The sequence below is a fragment of the Oncorhynchus tshawytscha genome, linkage group LG01 (assembly GCF_018296145.1).
Source record: "Oncorhynchus tshawytscha isolate Ot180627B linkage group LG01, Otsh_v2.0, whole genome shotgun sequence".
In the NCBI taxonomy this organism is placed as follows: domain Eukaryota; kingdom Metazoa; phylum Chordata; class Actinopteri; order Salmoniformes; family Salmonidae; genus Oncorhynchus; species Oncorhynchus tshawytscha.
Genome location: NC_056429.1, coordinates 23,997,228 through 24,018,555, shown reverse-complemented (window position 1 = coordinate 24,018,555; position 21,328 = coordinate 23,997,228). Strand labels below are relative to the sequence as shown.

Here is a 21,328-nt window from a genome sequence, read left to right as displayed (position 1 = left end):
ATTGATCAGAGAGGCAACAAAGAGACCAAAGATAACCCTGAAGGAGCTGCAAAGCTCCACAGCGGAGGTTGCATTATCTGTCCATAGAACCGCGTTAAGCCATACACTCCACAGAGCTGGGCTTTACGGAACAGTGGTCAGAAAAAAATAAGCAAACATGTTCGCCAAAAGGCATGTGGGAGACTCCCCAAACATATGGAAGAAGGTACTTTGGTCAGATGAGACAAAAATGTAGCTTTTTGGCCATCAAGGATAATGTTATGTCTGGTTCAAACCCAACACCTCTCATCACCTCGAGAACACCATCCCCATCATGCTGTGGGGATGTTTTTCATTGACTGGGAAACTGGTCAGAATTGAAGGAATGATGGATGGGGCTAAATACAGGGACATTCTTGAGGGAAATCTGTTTCAGTCTTCCAGAGATTTGAGACTGGGACGGAGGTTCACCTTCCAGCAGGACAATGACCCTAAGCATAGTGCTGAAGCAACACCCGAGTGGTTTAAGGGGAAACATTTAAATGTCTTGGAATGGCCTAGTCCTCAATCCAATTGAGAATCTGTGGTATGACTTAAAGATTGCTGTACACCAGCGGAACCCATCCAACTTGAAGGAGCTGGAGCAGTTTTGCCTTGAAGAATCGGCAAAAATCCCAGTGACTAGATGTGCCCAAGCTTATAGAGACATACCCCAAGAAACTGGCAGCTTTAATTGCTGCAAAAGGTGGCTCTACAAAGTATTGACTTTGAGGGGTGAATAGTTATGCACGCTCAAGTTTTCATTTTTTTTGTCTTATTTCTTGTTTGTTTCACAATAAAAAATATTTTGCATCTTGAAAGTGGTAGGCATGTTGTTTAAATCAAATGATACAAACCCCCCAAAAATCTATTTTAATTCCAGGTTGTAAGGCAACAAATTAAGGAAAATACCAAGGGGGATGAATACTTTTGCAAGCCACTGGTAGGCATCACATTGTGAGAGATTTGTCTCTTCAAAACACTTGAAAGGATTTGTATTTGCGAGCGATGAGATGCCTCTGTGGACTCTGTTGTTTACCAGAAAACCAATTTGGGACTGTCCACTGGCTGTGAATAAGGGCTATTTGAGTATTTGAGCACTCTCCATCTAATGAAAGGGAAACTTTGCATTCGTCTTCTGAAGAATGGTAAATCTGCACTCTGCTCTTGGCAACCACTTTTGGGCTCTGCACTTCCTGCAGTGTTGAAGAATTCATAGCCAAAACGGCCTTCATCAAAACGTTTTCCTGATGAAAGATTTTTGCAAATTGATATGTCCAAATTATGTATTTTCTCTCACGTCCGATGCATTTTATACGGATTAGGATGTCTGTGGATGGCATCGCCTTTCTGGTATTTTTGAAAATCTGTTCTTTGTTATTTATTTGTTTTGACTTTGTAATATATATTTATTGCTTTGTTGCTCAATTTTTCTCTTAAGTAATTGCACCATGCTTGGGTACAGCTTGCCAGAGTGATTGCACAAAAACCTGATACTCTGCCAAGCCTTTTGAATGGCTTTCAGTAGAGCCTTTTTCCTGCCCTTTCATTTTTGTGTAAAGCTGGCTGTGCATTGACAGTAGCAGCACTTTGTGTAATTCCCCAGATTGAAAGTCTGTTTCACCATGACTGATTCCCTCAGTGTTGTTCCTGACGGTTGGAAATTATACTGGGATTTGCAGACATCCTCTTCCCGACTAGCTCAGCTCTCAGAAACACTCTGATTAACTTCAACCTCCCCATCTTAACTATGGACCAACCCGATTAGCACACAGTACTGGAACAGGTGCAGGTAATACAAAAAAAGAGAAATATTTGCTAACAAAATCATAGTAGTGTTTGTTCTGTGACCAAACACTACTATGGTTACACCCCCTCTCTATTACACTGTATTGTAGGTCACTTACTGACAGATTAGCCCCTCATTGGGCACCCTGCCCCCTCCTCTTCTATTGGAAAGATTTGTTTGGTTTCAAAAGGAAGGGCAGGCACAAGAGAAGAACCATCCTAGTAGTTCACTCTCCCTTTGTCTTACTTGCATTTTCAGTGAAATCTTTCTAGTTTTTTTCTTCTGAGCTATTGGAGTGGCCGTTGATTCCTAGCCTCCCTTGTTTCTCCCTTTTTGTCTTGTTAACTCCCTGTGTTCCTGAACTCATTACAGAGCAATAGGCCCCGAGCGCTGAATTGTGCACCCAGAGGGAGCAGTAACTGTAAATAACCAGGACTGCAGGCTTCCCGATAACATGTTACCAAGATGATAACAGCCCTTCTTAGCAGTCTTGTTGACCTACTCCTTGCCTTCAGCTCGCAAAGGACCCTTCAGCTCTCTCTGTTTTTATCTCCAAACTCTCTGCAGGAAAGATTATTCTCCTGTGTTCTCCTGGGAGAAGAAGAAGCAAACAAAACAACAGATAAAACAACAAAGAACCGACTGGACTGTTGTCCCTCTGCCAAAGCCTCTCCTGTCCTTTGTAGGCCTCCACATAATTAACTTGTAAAAAGATAGCATAAAATTGGAACAGACTTGTATTTACTCTCTGAAGAGACCACCACTGCACAGCACTCAAAATGATAAGAGAGAAAAAAACACGACCAAAACAAAAACAATGCACAAGCTTACTGGTAAAGCATGATCCTTTAAGGCTTCAGAAATCGATAAAAGTAGAGATGCTCATTTTGAAGTGCTTTTACAGGTTCATGTCATGGGCTTGCTTGATGTGAGCTTGTGGGCAAAAACATTGGCTGGCTGAGATTGATAATACAATTAAGACAATTTTACTAAGCATGCATCACTATGACCCATTACCACACCAACTGCTCTGGATGTAACATATTTGATTTAAGGTCTTTTGAAAATTATTATAAAAGGGCAGAGAGAAAATGTTGTCTCTTTTGAATTTACAGGCTTCTCCATCATTTGTGCCAAATATGTGGATGGCATATCTCACTGGTATCCCCAGGCTGAGCCATTTTCATATCTGTTGAGTTTGCTGGTGTTCAAATGGTTTCATAAAGAGATGGTATTGTTTACCTATTCTCTCTTGTTCAGATGTTCTCATTTTTTCACATACAGATTCATTTTCTTTTCAGGGTTGTCTCTATTTCAACGAGGCATTCCCTTAATGCCAAACAATTTAATATAGTTTTTACAAAAAAGTTATTTAAATTCACTGTGTTTTGACACCTGTTACAGAGTTTGCTTGAACTTGGAGTCACCTCTTTACTCTGGCTTGGAGATTTAATGATAAGAAAAAAGGTTTTTAAGAAGTCATGAAGCAAGATATTGATGTTTTCTCTGTGACAACTTGCCTTTAGACACCGGAGGAAAAGTGCAAGGACAGACATTTTGCTCCAGGTCTAAACTGAGACACCTCTGCTGGATGGAATCAATTCTGTCTTTATCAGTTGTCTGTACCCTGGAATTCCCACACCAGGGGCAAGCTGATGTGTTTTCCAATAATGGAGCACATAGCAAAAATAAGTTTAAAAGGTTCACACTCTCATGTCCCTTTTAATTTCCAGTGCAGCTTGTACCACAGAGGAAAGCCCAAGAGAAGGATAGAGGGATGTCTTTGTCCAGCCCCGTTTATTTAGTGTTGAGGTCGAATTTGCAGCATGATTTTAACATTTTTGATTCAGTTGTCTGTGCGACGAGCTTCTGGTGCTTTGTACCAATAATACAGTAAGTCATGACTATATCAAGCAATATTCAGCAAGTTATTGATATTGGTATTGAATTGATTTTAAACACTTCAGTCTATTTGTCTTCATGTGTATAATCAATTTCCATTCCTTTTATGCTATTTCATTTCAGACATATGTTATCCCTTTTATTGTGCAGTGAGGAAAAGTCTGGGAGAGCAAAATGTTGTGGTAAATGTTTCTTTGTTATTGTAGTTAGGCTGCCATAAATTGAAGCCATCACAAGGAAAACCCATAAATCAATCATCCAAATAATGCATTTGAAAACAACTTTCATTACTATGGCTCTGTTGAACAGAGCACCCCGGGCATGCTGCATGATACATCTGCATGCGAGAGGCACATAGGCCATCCATTCAGTGCAGCTGCAGATTGTCCCATTGTGTGGGCTGAGCACTGACTGCTCTCCCTTGTACCTCCGTAATGTAATTAGATTAGCCATGTTTTCTCCTGTGAGTCCATGTGTGAATGACCCTCTGCTTGCCTTGCCCATGCACTGGCTGCCATCTTGCACACTTCTGCAGTTACAGGGTTTTCAGCTCTCACGTTACTGTCAAATTAAGTGTTACATTCATCATTTCCTATGTATTTCTATGCATGAAATTCAGCAACTTGCAAAAATACCTTTTTCTTTTAACAAAGCACATAAGTGAATGTATAAAACCAGTTTACCAGTGTAAAATAGGGACCTGGTATCAGTCGTAACAGCAGAAATGTTGTAGGAGGCAGGCAGGCTCAGGTGCAGAAGTTATGCTTTCAGGCTATGATGCTAGTGGTCCAGAGTCGAGACGGTCCAGAGTCGAGACGTGCAATATTTACAAAATAATCCAAATATATATTTTTAATAATTAGATAAACTTCTCAATTTAACTTCATGACATGCAAAGGCCTTGGAGCAGGCAAACCTGTCTACCTCATTTAGGTTGGGCTATATATACCAGGCTCAAATAAGCCTCCCATCACAATTACCAAAATCAATCTGCCAAAGAAGCCAAAAACAGGCGCTTACTGTCAGGACTAAGATCCAGATACAGACACAGGAGGCAGATAGTACAAGTTTCAGAGTTTATTATAGTGAAAGGGGCAGGCAAAAGGTAAGTCAAGGCAGGCAAAAGGTAAGTCAAGGCAGGCAAAAGGTAAGTCAAGGCAGGCAAAAGGTAAGTCAAGTCAAGGCAGGCAAAGAGTCGTAATCCAAATCAGAATCAGGCAGGTACAGGACGGCAGGCAGGATCAGGGTCAGGACAGGCAGAATGGTCAGAACTGAGAAGACTAAGAAAAATAAAAACTAGGTCACAGGAAACATGGGATCACGCTGGTAGGACTTGACAAGAGGAACTGGCAACAGACAAACCGAAAATGCAGGTATAAATGCACAGGGGAACACGACAAATGGTGCAGCAATGACTAAATAGCAAACAAAAACATTTATTGTACCTTGTGAGTCTACCTAATGTTCATGTGCACTTGTCGACAATGTTGCAATGAACGGTAAGGAATATACTCAGTGGACAGCTTATTAGGTACACCAACCCCGTTCACGAAAATGGCTCCCATGTGGCTGTGGCTTGCTATAAAAAGCAGGCGTTGAGGCATTCAAATACTGTTAGAACATTAGAATGGGCAAAACAAGTGACCTAAGCGGCTTTGAGTGTGGTATCATCGTCCATGCCAGGTGGGCTGGTTTCAGTGTCTCAGAAATGTCCGGCCTGCTGGGCTTTTCACGCACGACGGTGTCTAAGGTTTACCGAGAATGGTGCTACAACCAGAAAACAACCAGTCAGCGGCAGCCCTGTTGGAAAAAACAGCTTGTTGATGAGAGTTCGAAGGAGAATGGCAAGAGTCGTGTAAGCTAACAGGCAGGCCACAAACAGGCAAATAACAGGGCAGTACAACAGTGATGTGTAGAACGGCATCTCGGAACCCACAACTGGTCGGTCATTGTCACAGATGGGCTATTGCAGAAGAGGAACACACAGGGTTCCACTTCTATCAGGTAAAAACAAGAAGAAGTGCCTCCAGTGGGCACGTGATCACCTACACTGGACAATTGAGGAGTGCAAAAACATCACCTTGTCCGACGAATCCTGGTTCCTGTTGCATCATGCTGATGGCAGAGTCAGGATTTAGCGTAAGCACTATGTGGCCATGGCCCCATCCTGCCTGGTGTTAATGGTAACACAACTCTGAAAATGGCAGGAGTTTGGAGAGCTAGCAGGAGTAGTGGAAAGATGCATGGCGCGTCTTCACTACAACCGGTGTATTCATTAGTTGGATTCCACTGCAAATGCTGTTGAGTTAAGTTTTGTTCTTAAAGACATGCTCCCGAACTTTGGCATTTACTAAGTATTTTTTAAACCTCCCGCTTTGTGTTAGATGTGTCTATGTGTAGTTCATACATGCATAATCTATGAGCAGAATTACTGTCTTACCTCAATTAGCCCTGAAATCACTAGTTTGAAAGCGACTGTTTTTTTGGAAGCTGTGCTGCCCCATTTCCCCAAAATGTTCCCCCACATGGGCCAGCCCCCTAGCAATTTGAGATCTAGCCAATGAGCTTCAGCCCCTCTCCATTTGAGTGACAGCTGGCAAGATGCACACATAGCTGTAACGGCAGATTTCCTCCTCTTCGTCTGAAGAAGAGGTGTAGCAGGGATCGGACCAAAACGCAGTGTGGTAAGTGTCCATAAGTGGCTGGCGGCTCTGGCAGCTCCTGGCTGGCTGGCGGCTCTGGCAGCTCCTGGCTGACTGACGGCTCTGGCAGGTCCTGGCTGACTGACGGCTTAGGACAGACTGGCGGCTCTAGCAGCTCAGGACAGACTGGTGGCTCTAGCAGCTCAGGACAGACTGGCGGCTCTAGCAGCTCAGGACAGACTGGCGGCTCTAGCAGCTCAGGACAGATGGGAGACTCTAGCAGCTCTGGAGAGGAGGAAGGCTCTGGCAGCTCTGGAGAGGAGGAAGGCTCTGGCAGCACTGGAGAGGAGGAAGGCTCTGGCAGCGCTGGACAGGCGGGAGACCCTGTAGGCAGAAACCAGAGAGACAGCCTGGTGCGGGGGGCTGCCACTGGAGGGCTGGTGCGTGGAGGTGGCACTGGATAGACCAGACCGTGCAGGCGCACTGGAGCTCTTGAGCACCGAGCCTGCCCAACCTTACCTTTTTGAATGCTCCCGGTCACCATGCCAGTGCGGCAAGGTGGAATAGCCCGCACTGGGCTGTGCTGGCGAACCGGGGACACCATGCGTAAGGCTGGTGCCATGTACGCCGGCCCAAGGAGACGCACTGGAAACCAGATGCGTAGAGCCGGCTTCATGGCACCTGGCTCGATGCCCACTCTAGCCCGGCCAATACGAGGAGCTGGAATGTACCGCACCGGGCTATGCACCCGTACCGGGGACATTGTGCGCTCCACAGCATAACACGGTGCCTGCCCGGTCCCTCTCGCTCTCCGGTAAGCACGGGAAGTTGGCGCAGGTCTCCTACCTGGCTTCGCCACACTCCCCGTGTGCCTCCCCCCTCTCGGGCTTCCTACCGCGCCGCCGTGCTGCCTCCATTCGCCGGTATCCCTCCTCACACTGCTCCAGAGAATCCCAGGCAGGCTCCGGCACTTTCCCTGGGTCGACCGCCCACCTGTCTATCTCCTCCCAAGTAGTGACATAGTCCAGATCACGCTCCCATGTCCAGAAATCCTGACATCGCTGCCGCTGCTGCCCGTTACCACGCCGCTTGGTCCTCTGTTGGTGGGTGTATCTGTAACGCAGATTTCCTCCTCTTCGTCTGAACGCAGCGTGGTAAGTGTCCATATCGTTTATTATAAAACAAACTGAACAGTAAGAACTACAAAACAATAAATGTGAACATGAACGAAAACCAAACCGAAACAGTCCCGTGTGGTGACAGACACGGAAACAAACACCCACAACCCAACAGTGAAACCCAGGCTACCTAAGTATGATTCTCAATCAGAGACAACTAACGACACCTGCCTCTGATTGAGAACCATACTAGGCCGAAACAGAAACCTAAACATAGAAACACAAAACATAGACTGCCCACCCCAACTCACGCCCTGACCATACTAAATAAAGACAAAACAAAGGAAAATAAAGGTCAGAACGTGACAACAGCAGAGTAAGAGAGAGAGCAATGACATGGTACAGGATAACTTTAAATGGAAGTTGGAGTTCAGTCTTCTCACAAAAAATATCAGCTTGAATTTGCTGAAAGGTCCTCTGCAGACTTCTATCCATTTTAGTACATGGAAGAATTTTTGCTTGTGCTAAACACTTTGCATACTAATCGGATGGATGGTAACATGTGGAAAACATACAATTAAACAACTTTCGTATAAGAACCCAACAGCTTTTATGTCATGTTGAAGTGTGTTTGGAGTAAACTGTTTATGTTGCTAAATGTTTTGCCTCGGGCAAAACATTTTGCTACGGAATCCGACTAATGAATACACCCCCGGTATACATTTCTGATGGTTCAACATTACCCATAATCTTTTAATTAAGAAAATAAATACATTGAGACTAGAGAAAAAGAGGGAGAGAGTTTTGTATGAACTACAGAGTCCTTAAGGAGAACCTGTCATGTTTAAACTGATTGTCCAGAACAGCAAAGTCTTCAGTACTCAGCCCACTGGGTGGGTTCTTAAAGTTTGTTGAAACCCAATTGATTAAATAGTAAGTGCTGCATATGTTTCTCCCAGTGGTTGATGATTGATATGGAACATAACTTATGAAGACTCTCCACTGAGTACGAATGTAGACACACAAGTCTCCAGAGGAATTATGCAGTATTAACTCTAATCTCTTAAAGAGAACTGATGTTTTTCTCTGATGCTTGCTCCCTCCCTCTTTTATCTTTGTCTTTCCTCAGGTGTATACTAGTTACACTATTGTTTGACTGCATCTTTGTGCAAATTAGTCAAATTACTTTGGATAAGTATTCTCACTGTTCCAAGTAGTCGTGCATAGGCTACCAATATGAAGGCTATCAAGAATTGATTTTTTTCCTAATGGTATTTTTACGTTTTAACACTTGAAGATTTGTTTGCCATTTATGTTTTTTAAATACTGAATGATAGGGAATTTATTAAAGGACTGCAGCGATGGAATCTGGAGTTAGCCGCCATAAAATTTAAACTGAAATCAATCCTGTGTCATATCCTTGCTTCACAAGCTGAACATGCAATTCTAACCTTGAGGCCTGTGCTATCCCTCACGTCAGGTCTTTAAGCATCAAGCTCAATAACGTAGCAGCCCATGGCTGCTGTGCTTTGAATTAGAGATACCATTTTGTATCATCCTGCGACGACATCTGCAGTGTGTTTTAAAAGGTTGTTGATCAACTTTGTGTTTGTCTGTTACTCTTCTGATTAGTAACCTCTACCTCACCAGTTTGTGGTAGGGTAAATGCACTTTTGGTCAGACTCTCTCACCATGCAATGAAGACATTCAAGTGCTGTTGTTGGAATTCCTCTGAACCTCTTGTTGCAGTAGTGCCTAAGAAATTCCTCAGCTATGTGCTCATCCGCTGTCCATGGTCCTGAAAGGCCAAACGAGTGGAGGAATCTGTCACTAACTTTCTGAGAGAGCCTGAAAGTTAGTGAATTTTTGTAGTCTATTTATGGTGCCGCATTAGTGTATACAAGCTTCCGATTTAGTTGTGGCTCCATAAACATATGCAGGCGTGTGCTCTGAGGAGCCATTTACCCAATTCAATGGACTTAGTTATTTTATGTATAAAAAGCGCACTGCATGCAAAATTTTGGGCTCTTCAGAAATCATATGCAATTGAAAAGCATCAATCTCTTGAAGTATATTTTTAACACACTTATGGGTTTATGTTTAATCCATGTTTACTTGTCTCTAGTTTAGAAACATGTAGATAAATCCTTCATTGTATTAATTTGAATACTGAAAGTAGCCTAAATAAATCAGTCAACAAAAACAGTAGCTGTGTTATCCACACATACATATGAAACAACCTTTAGAGACTTATCTGTGTCCTCTAATAGCCAATATTTGGTAGTGTAAACCAGATAAATGGCTAAGACATTGGTATTCAAGATGATAGATTATACAGGACATCTGGTTGGAACAGATGCGGTTGTCATATTCGCATCATGCTATCTGCAGCTGTGGGTGTTTCAGCAAACCCTTGGCTTTATCTGTTGTCAATGGCTCTGGATTGCTTTGCCAGCACCTGCCACTTCTCAGTCAGTCTGTACAGTATGTGGTTTTAAATAAGTTATTTCATGTAAGGATTGTAAAACAGATGCGACTTTGGTTTGCGGTACAGTATGTTTCACTTATCTTCTCCCAGCCGCCACCAAGTGTAGCAATATGTGGAGTAGGTTGTGCGTCAATAACTGAAATAGCTGTGATGATATTTTGCTCCCTTATAAACTACATGCATGTAAGCACACACACAGTGTTCGTTCATGTAATGGACACTGTAAAGGTCAGTTATCAACCTTTACCACAGGTGTCTGATAAGTTCTAAAAGGATCTCACTATGTCTGATCCTATTTGTAATCTTACAGCCCTACCATTGTTCACAAGAGCTACAGGCCAATATACATTTTTGCAGAGAGCATTTCTATTTTGCAACCATTGTGTTGGAATTGAAAACCGGGAAGCTGTTAGAGAATGGCGGACATGTACACTGAGTGTACAAACATTAGGAACACCTTTCTAATATTTAGTTGCACCCCCCTTTGCCCTCAGTACAGCCTCAATTCGTCAGGGTATGGACTCTACAAGGTGTCTAAAGCATTCCACAGGGATGCTGGCCCACGTTGACTCCAATGCTTCCCACAGATGTGTCAAGTTGGCTTGAAACATACGTGAAACTGCATGAAAAACCCAGCAGTTCTTGATACACTACTACCATACCCCATTCAAAGGCATTTGAATATTTTGTCTTGCCCATACAGCCTGTGAATGGCACACATACACAATCTATGTCTCAATTGTCTCAAGGCTTAAAAATACTTATTTAACCTGTCCCCTACCCTTCATCTACATTGATTGAAGTGGATTTAACAAGTGACATCAATAAGGGATCATAGCTTTCACCTTGATTCACCTGGTCAGTCTATGTCTTGGAAAGAGTAAGTGTTCCTAATGTTTTGTTCACAGTTTAAATACAGCATCATGTGTTACAAAATAAACATACAATTTGTAACACAAGTCCAAAATGATTTCCAGATTATATATGGGGTTCTGTTATCCTTTTTCCCAGTAGGGTCTTTGATGTACTTGCACAAAAATAATAATGCATATATTTTAAAGCTCATGAAGGAGCATCATCCAGTGTCCTATGAGGGTTGGCAGATGATGCTGTTTCTGTGGACAGTGAGACGAGTGAAGGGATTTTCAGGAAGCGGTGGATTAGCCCTCTCAGATGGCAGAAGGAGAGCGATCTGCTCTGACGGTGTGGTGGTTACCCCATCTGTCAATAATTAGCTCAGTGCTACCTGGCACCAGGTGGTCGTTCGTTTCCACACTCCTTCCACACCACATGGACCGGCTAAGGGACGCAGAGTAGAGCAGGTTGTCCTCTTGCCTAGTGAGTTTACTCTGCGAGCCAGTGGGCAAGCTGGGCCTATGGACTAAGTTTTTATGGCAATATATAAATCACACAGCGGTGGATGATGCAACTTTGCTGTTAATCTATATTTTATTTTGAAGTTACCACCTTCCAAAGCTGTCCCAGTTGTCACCTAAACAGTAGCTAAGTTCCATTCTCTTCATCCCACCCATTGTCACTAGGGTGCGGATTATGTTTACGTTTTAGTCATTTAGCAGACACTTATCCAGAGCGACTTATAGGGGCAATTCGTTTTCAGTACCTTGCTCAAGGGTACATCGGCAGATTTTTCACCTAGTCAGCTCTGGGATTCGAACTCGTGACCATTCGGTTACTGAGCCAACGCTCTTAACCGCTAGGCTACCTACATTATATTCACATTAAATCTACACAGTTTACAACGGATATTGGTTGATCATATGCATTTGTATTATTCCATTTGGAAATATCTCCCAAGTTTCTAGCCACCTGAGCTGTCTAGGAGATGCCTAGGAGGTGAATTGGTGAAAACCTTTCGAAAAAAAAAAATACAGATTTATGTCAGGAAGCTTATGTAGTATGTGAAATTAAATATTCTTGGGACAGTGGCTATGCTTTTTTTTTAACGTGTTGGTTAGGCCTAACTGTTGGGAGCCCAACATGAATCCTGATAGTCTGGATGTGATCTTTATTTTCCCAGGTAACCTTGGACGTGTTGACTGCATCAGTGAATTTGAGTTTGACCTTTTCATCAGACCGGACACCTGTAACCCTCGCTTCAGAGTATGGTTCAACTTCACAGTGGAGAATGTGCAGGAAACACAGGTAGGTGATTGTATGAATAATGTATACTGCAGTATACACTAAAATGTTATTCGATTATTTCCTATAACTGGTAGAGCTATCAACCTGTCTGTATTCATTAAAATGTCTATGCACACTTTGAGTAAAAAAAAAAACGTAGCCCACGATTCAAAATGATTGGAAGTTTTGTTGTTTCACAGCCCTTCAGAAGAGTTGTTTGTTTGTACCTGATTCCTTTTTAAAGTACCGAGAAGCACTAGCCACTTGCATGCGTTGAGCTCTAGGATTGGTTGAGAGCAGTGGTCACATGCCAAGGGCATTTGCTTAGTTTTATCAACCCTGGAGCTTCATGAAACATTTCAACGTAGTTCAGAGAGAGAAAACAACATACTAAAAAGGAGACAATCGGCAGCTGAATTATATTCCTGCTATCTAATGTAGGTATACAGGCCTGGGTAGTTACAGTGCCTTGCAAAAGTATTCGGCCCCCTTGAACTTTGCGACCTTTTGCCACATTTCAGGCTTGAAACATAAAGATATAAAACTGTATTTTTTTGTGAAGAATCAACAACAAGTGGGACACAATCATGAAGTGGAACGACATTTATTGGATATTTCAAACTTTTTTAACAAATCAAAAACTGAAAAATTGGGCGTGCAAAATTATTCAGCCCCTTTACTTTCAGTGCAGCAAACTCTCTCCAGAAGTTCAGTGAGGATCTCTGAATGATCCAATGTTGACCTAAATGACTAATGATGATAAATACAATCCACCTGTGTGTAATCAAGTCTCCGTATAAATGCACCTGCACTGTGATAGTCTCAGAGGTCCGTTAAAAGCGCAGAGAGCATCATGAAGAACAAGGAACACACCAGGCAGGTCCGAGATACTGTTGTGAAGAAGTTTAAAGCCGGATTTGGATACAAAAGGGAAGATGGTTAAAATTGATGGGAAGATGGATGGAGCCAAATACAGGACCATTCTGGAAGAAAACCTGATTGAGTCTGCAAAAGACCTGAGACTGGGACGGAGATTTGTATTCCAACAAGACAATGATCCAAAACATAAAGCAAAATCTACAATGGAATGGTTCAAAAATAAACATATCCAGGTGTTAGAATGGCCAAGTCAAAGTCCAGACCTGAATCCAATCGAGAATCTGTGGAAAGAACTGAAAACTGCTGTTCACAAATGCTCTCCATCCAACCTCACTGAGCTCGAGCTGTTTTGCAAGGAGGAATGGGAAAAAATGTCAGTCTCTCGATGTGCAAAACTGATAGAGACATACCCCAAGCGACTTACAGCTGTAATCGCAGCAAAAGGTGGCGCTACAAAGTATTAACTTAAGGGGGCTGAATAATTTTGCACGCCCAATTTTTCAGTTTTTAATTTGTTAAAAAAGTTTGAAATATCCAATAAATGTCGTTCCACTTCATGATTGTGTCCCACTTGTTGTTGATTCTTCACAAAAAAATACAGTTTTATATCTTTATGTTTCAAGCCTGAAATGTGGCAAAAGGTCGCAAAGTTCAAGGGGGCCGAATACTTTCGCAAGGCACTGTATACGCTGAAAAGAGGGATAGGGAAAACAAAGCAATTCTCAGAGAGAGGGAGAGAGAGCAAGCGTGCATGAAAATGTGGGATGCTGAAGCTGTTTCCTGCAGCCCGGCCCTATCGGCCCCATCTCCCTGCAGTGCTGTGGTCAGCGCTAATCAAATTTTATGGCCAAGGGATGAATGGAAGCCCTTTGCCAGGAGCCTGATCGATTCTAGGGCCAGATACCGCCCGGCATCCTGCGCCATCAGGATATTTGCTGTTTTGGCACAAAAAAAATAGGAGAAAGAAAGGATAGTGAGAAGCCCACACAAACCCTACACTCACTTACTCTTGCATACACCGACAACTACAGGTGACAAAAAGCAGTTGTTTCCTCACAGTCCTTTCTCTTGGAAATATATTTTTCTGTCTTTCCAATTTTCGTTTAAAATGAGGACCTGTGTGAATTTAATCTACTTCAATAGGTTGTTGTTAGGGGAGCTGGTGATTGTCCTTTAGTACGGTGTGTGTTATACCTATGTGTACTGTAACACTATGTGTGTGTGTGTTTGTGTGTGTGTGTGTGTGTGTGTGTGTGTGTGTGTGTGTGTGTGTGTGTGTGTGTGTGTGTGTGTGTGTGTGTGTGTGTGTGTGTGTGTGTGTGTGTGAGAGAGAGATGTAATTGTGAATCGGCTGTTTACTTAAAAATATAAATATAAATAAAGATAATGAGTAAATAAATAGAGCTATCTGGAAGCTGTGCCATAGAGATATCGGTACATTCACAGGGAACTGGGCTGGAGTGTTTTATCCAGCTAAGCCTGCCAACTCTCAGTCGAGAATAGGGAAATTGGAAACAGTTAAAAATCCGTGATATTGGAACCGAGATGACCATTTTGAAAGAATGTAAGCTGGTGAAACAGATTTGGTCGGCCTCAATCAGTTTAGCAGCTTTGTGGAAATTGGCTGCACCAGCTTTTTCTTTTCTTTTCTTCACCCCAAAACCTTCACCTCAAACCCTATCTTACTTCTGGTATGGTGAGACTGATGCTGGTTAATTATGTTGCAACGACTGGACAAAGCATAGCAGCACTCTGAACTGGAGTTATCATTCAAGTCATTTTGACTCTGTTGAACCAGTTATTAAATCCTAGCCCTTCATGTTAGTCTAGTTTCACCTAACCAAAGACGATAGTCTACATATTGATGAACACTTATAGTGTGTCAGTGATGAATTGGTTGTGATATACTCTTTTTTTTTATATATACCACTTTAGCAATTTTTGTAAATAAGCCAGCCATGTTACAGCAAATACATCTCTTTCATATTTCAAATTGAGAGTGCATGGAAACTATTCAATATTCTTGGCCATCATTTTCTCACCTCTGAAAAATCTATCTGGTTTTTAACCAGTGGAAACAGTGATGTGCTGTGCCCTAGAGTTGATGTACAGCACTTTGAGATATCAGCTGATGTACAAAGGGCTATATAAATAAATTTGATTTGATTTGATGTCTTTGCAGAATCACCATTTATTCATAAAAATCATTCTAATTAAGCTAGAGACTTGTGGGGTTTTGCCTGGGCTGCGTCTCAATCTACTGCATCTGCCGATGTCCTCCTTCCGCAGTGTGTGGCAGCTGTGGTACAACGCTGTTTGTCAGACCAGGAGTAATCCTTTTTTTTGTGACTGACTTTTTATTAAGTTTTTACAGGTACAAAAAACTATCAAAGAAATGCATACAAAGATAACCCCAACACGTTCCCTCCCTCAGTCCCCATCCACCCGCCCGCATCCTCCCTTCCCCACCCGGAAACCATGCCTGCCACCACTTTCCATTCCACCCAGCAATCGAGGTTAGCCATTAGTTCCCCTCCCACACCCATCCATCCCACGAGACCCACCCCCAATCACCCCCACCCTCCCCCGCAATGACCAGAGATCACCCCTCCCCCACCTCCCATACCACCCCTTCCCGTGGGCCTGAAAGCAAAGAAGTTTTTTTTTTTAAAGTCTACATTTCTAGATGTAATTGGTTTGTATGTGTGGGGCTTTAGCTGAGATTGTTCTTTACGGAGTGAAGTATTTTTGCTCAGGCCTCAATTGTTCTTTGACTAGCACCATTCATTCTCGCTGTCAATAATTCTAATGTTATAACTTCTTATACAGTAGTAACTGTATCCATTGGTTAAATGGGAGAAAGGGAGGTGGTTGTCATCTTAGAGCCAACATTTTTTTTGCAGCAGTGATGCCTACCATCAGTAATCTTCTCTGATTGATTGAGAGATTCAAGGGGCTTTCATCATTAAGTAACATAATATATGCAAAGCTTTGAATATTTAAATTCTTGCACTTCAAAAAGAATTGGGAACTTTGCCCCAGAAGCATTTTACGGCAGGGCACTCCCATATCATATGAAGGAATGTGCCTACAGTGAACAGTTGGGAGTTGGGGGCAATTTCATCGTGAAACGTTTCCTTGGTGTTAAATACAGTCTGTGAACAAACTTGACTCCGAGAAGAATAGTATATTTCAGTTCTTAATGTACCTGTTGATAGGATAGTCTCGAACAAAGCTAGTCCAGTTTATTTTCCAGTGATTGCACATAGAACAGAGGGTAGAGGCGATTTATTTATTCTAAGGCTATCCCTGCCCCCCAAAAATATTGGGTGACGGAAAGTTGTCTGATCTATAGACCAATCAATTGGTCAACATTTTTAAATGTGTATTTTTCCATATATAGACATACACTATGTGTTTTAATAAAATGATCTATCTACACGATATAAACAAAAGTATGTGGACACCCCTCAAATTAGTGGATTCGGCTATTCTATCCAGCAACCTTTCAGCAGCAACTGGCCCAACGCTCTAACCACTAGGCTACCTGCCGCCCCTAAGAACTTAACTGGCCCGCACAGAGCCCTGACCTCAACCACATCAAACACCTTTTGGATGAATTTGAATGCCAACTGCAAGCCAGGCCTCAGTGCCCGACCACACTAATGCTCATATGGCTGAATGGAAGCAAGTCCCCGCAGCAATGTTCCAAAATCTAATGGAAAGCCTTCCCAGAAGATTGGAGGCTGTTATAGCAGCAAAAGGAGGGACCACCTCCATTTTAATGCCCATGATTTTGGAATGAGATGTTCGACAAGCAGGTGTCTCATATTTTTGGTCATGTAGTGTATGCATTCGAGATGTCTGATTCTTTAAGCGCACTGTTTGATTAACTAAGACACAAATAACTCAAGAGGGAGCCAGAGATCAAGATATCCAGAAGAAAAACAAAACTTAACTTGACCCGACCATCCTCCTCCCGCTCCTGCTGGCTTTCGCAGATTTGGCCATTACTCTCCTGAATTTGCCGGTAATAGATTACACGAGGAGTCGGCAACCTTTCTCATGTGGAATGCCAATTTATCTTACCAGTTCCACCAATCGGCGTGACAGTTATGGTTGTCATATGCACATTTCTGTGGAACAGTTTCAATTAATTTATAATAACGGCTTCGTATCTAAAAATAATTTTCATGTGGTTGATCAAAATTCTATCCAAATCTAGATGCAAACCTAAAAAGAATCTTCTGTTGCCATTGCCAAGTATGTAAAATAGCTTACAAAGCCAACAAACAAAAACATTGCAGTCTGCAGGTAGAAAATATCCTGATAAAAATAAATATCCTATAAATCACATTGGTTACGCATGGCCTGTCTGCAATGAACTTGAAACATTGTATCAACTATTAACTTGGGTCCAGGGCTAAGCTCGTGCTAGAAAACTTGCAAGATGGTATAAAATATTCTGGGCCCTCAGAGTTTCCAGCGCCAGTGAGCTCAGGACAGACACAGCTGTAGGCTATTTCTGCAAGGAATAAGAAGTAATCAAATGGGCCTATTTTATGAAGTTTCCACTGGATCAGAGCATGAGATTCGCCCCCTTCACGCAGAGGGTAATCGAAAGGGAGAAAGCTGGAAAGATGTTTCAATATACATTGAGGAACTATTGTCATTCTCAATGGATGTAAAAACAGACTTTGTTTGCTTGCTGTTTGACGTGAGGAAAACATTACTTTGAGAATCGCCACAGCTCATTAGTGGTGGCACGTTAAGCCAATCAGAAATACCATCAGATCCCTAAATGGGAACATTTATACAGTATGCCTACATTTGCGCGCAGGCCAGGTAGCCTATAGGCCTACTTCTATGCGTACTCAGGTGCATGTTTTTACTCAACATTGACAGGAGTGCTCCAAACAAAAGACAATGACTAAACTTGTAAATGGAATGAAATAAACCAAAGCCTGTTTCTCATAAGTGTAGCAGAGGTTGCGCGCTCTGCAAACAACATGTCCACTCTAACGATGAGAAAGGATAAAGACTGGAATAATATATTGAATGGATTAACAGAAAATATCGTAACCAAACAAACATTGTAGATGAGAAATTATAGGAATTAATGGTAAATGTGCTAATGGTGTTAAAAGTAATGGGGAATTGATAGACACTAACAATCAAAAGCAAACAATTCACACAATGAAGTTATGAAACAATGAATGTGCACAATTTGGCGGGAGAGAGGTCATTTTGGAGAGAGAGGTACATTGTGCACTTTAGCCTCGGCAATGGATTCATTCACTGAGATGGGCGCGAAAAAGACAGGTGTCTCATGTGCCATAAAAAAGTGTAAAACAAATCAAAATATATTTTATATTTGAGATTCTTCAAAGTAGCCACCTTTTGCCTTGATGACAACTTTGCACACTTTTGGCATTCTCTCAACTTGCTTCAGATGTTGAGAGAATGGAATGCATTTCAATTAACTGGTGTTGCTTTTTAAAAGTTCATTTGTGGAATTTCTTTCATTCATAATGTGTTTGAGACAATCAGTTGTATTGTGACAAGTTAAGGGTGGTATACAGAAGTTTGCCCTATTTGGTAAAATATCAAGTCCATATTATGGCAAGAACAGCTCAAATAAACAAAGAGAAATGAAAGTCCATCATTACTTTAAGACATGAAGGTCAGTCAATATGGAACATTTCAAGAACTTTGAAAGTTTCTTCAAGTGCAGTCAAACTGGCTCTTATGAGGACCTTCACAGGAAAGGAAGACCCAGAGTTATCTCTGCTGCAGAGGATAAGTTCATTAGAGTTAACTGCACCTCTGATTGCTGTGGTAGAGCGGGTTGAGAACTTCAAGTTCCCCGGTGTCCACATCACTAAGGACCTATCATGGTCCAAACACACCAACACAGTCATGAAGAGGTGATGACTATGCCTCTTGCCCCTCAGGAGAATGAAAAGATTTCACATGGGCCCTCAGATCCTCAAAAAGTTCTACAGCTGCACCATTGAGATCATCTTGACTGGCTGCATAAAGGCTTGGTATGGAAACTGCTCAGCATCCGACCGCAAGGCGCTACAGAGGGTAGTGGGTCCGGCCCAGCCATCCAGGACCTCTATACCAGACGGTGTCAGAGGAAGGTCCTAAAAATTTACTCCAGCCACCCAAGTCATAAGCTAAGTTTGAATACTCATACTAACCGCACGTACTATTGTGATGTAAATTGAGTATGTAGTATGCTTATTGGTCATAGTATGGATATAGTTAGTATGCCAAAAGTACCTGGATGTCGTACTACATACGACAAAATAATAACAACGTTTTCAGATTTGAAGATAATGGCGGAAAATATGCAGCTGAAGTCCGACTAAAGCGGAGACAAATTCATTGCTTTAACTAATTGTGAGAAATGTTAAGAAAATATTGAGCAGTGTAATAAAGTATGGACTTTTCAAAAAAGTTACGTTTCACATTATGTTAGCTAACAATTTGTGAGCTATGCTATCCTTATGAACCGCATATCATAACATTACAGCAGTATCGACCGGTATGTTAGCTAGCTACCTAATGTTGGGTACTAATATATCCCACTTGCCAGTATATTAATGATATGCTAACTAACTACTTTTAGGGTGTATTCGTAAATTCCATCTGGAGTGCCAGAGTGTGCTCTGAGTCCGCTCTGGGCGTTTGTAAATTCAGAGCATGGCCAGATTGTCTGTTTGTAACGTTGGCTAGCTTGCTAGCTACTTCCAGACACAAATGAGAGAACACCTCACTCTGACCATTTTACTCGCCCTAGCAGAGCTGGTTAGCCTGTTTTCATGTTATCCAGAGCGTTAGCGACTGTAACTGTGCTGCTGGCAACAAATTCATTACGCTTTTTTGCTCATGTTTACTGACACAGGCCATATTCAATGGGCGGCAACAGTGTCATACTGTTTTTGGGCCCTCGGAGTGTGGTGTCAGGAAAATAACCTCACACTCAACGTCAACAAAACTAAGGAGATGATTGTGGACTTCAGGAAACAGCAGAGGGAACACCCCCCTATCCACATCGATGGAACAGTAGTGGAGAGGGTAGTAAGTTTTAAGTTCCTCGGCATACACATCACAGACAAACTGAATTGGTCCACTCACACAGACAGCATCGTGAAGAAGGCGCAGCAGCGCTTCTTCAACCTCAGGAGGCTGAAGAAATTCGGCTTGTCACCAAAAGCACTCACAAACTTCTACAGATGCACAATCGAGAGCATCCTGGCGGGCTGTATCACCGCCTGGTACGGCAACTGCTCCGCCCACAACCGTAAGGCTCTCCAGAGGGTAGTGAGGTCTGCACAACGCATCACCGGGGGCAAACTACCTGCCCTCCAGGACACCTACACCACCCGATGTTACAGGAAGGCCATAAAGATCATCAAGGACAACAACCACCCGAGACACTGCCTGTTCACCCTGCTATCATCCAGAAGGCGAGGTCAGTACAGGTGCATCAAAGCTGGGACCGAGAGACTGAAAAACAGCTTCTATCTCAAGGCCATCAGACTGTTAAACAGCAACCACTAACACTGAGTGGCCGCTGCCAACACACTGACTCAACTCCAGCCACTTTAATAATGGGAATTGATGGGAAATGATGTAAAATATATCACTAGCCACTTTAAACAATGCTACCTAATATAATGTTTACATACCCTACATTATTCATCTCATATGTATACGTATATACTGTACTCTATATCATCTACTGCATCCTTATGTAATTACATGTATCACTAGCCACTTTAACTATGCCACTTTGTTTACATACTCATCTCATATGTATATACTGTACTCGATACCATCTACTGTATCTTGCCTATGCTGCTCTGTACCATCACTCATTCATATACAGTGCCTTGCGAAAGTATTTGGCCCCCTTGAACTTTGCGACCTTTTGCCACATTTCAGGCTTGAAACATAAAGATATAAAACTGTATTTTTTTGTGAAGAATCAACAACAAGTGGGACACAATCATGAAGTGGAACGACATTTATTGGATATTTCAAACTTTTTTAACAAATCAAAAACTGAAAAATTGAGCGTGCAAAATTATTCAGCCCCTTTACTTTCAGTGCAGCAAACTCTCTCCAGAAGTTCAGTGAGGATCTCTGAATGATCCAATGTTGACCTAAATGACTAATGATGATAAATACAATCCACCTGTGTGTAATCAAGTCTCCGTATAAATGCACCTGCACTGTGATAGTCTCAGAGGTCCGTTAAAAGCGCAGAGAGCATCATGAAGAACAAGGAACACACCAGGCAGGTCCGAGATACTGTTGTGAAGAAGTTTAAAGCCGG

General features: G+C 42.3%; 1 protein-coding gene across 1 annotated transcript in view; it reads left to right on the top strand.

The window, feature by feature from the left end:
* The window catches only part of LOC112246650 (cytosolic carboxypeptidase 6), a 455,449-nt gene that overhangs the window by 19,911 nt on the left and 414,210 nt on the right, over nt 1-21,328 (top strand). The window contains exon 3 of the mRNA XM_024415160.2: nt 11,996-12,120. Coding sequence (XP_024270928.1) covers nt 11,996-12,120 — 125 coding nt within the window. The remainder of the gene's footprint in view (nt 1-11,995; nt 12,121-21,328) is intronic.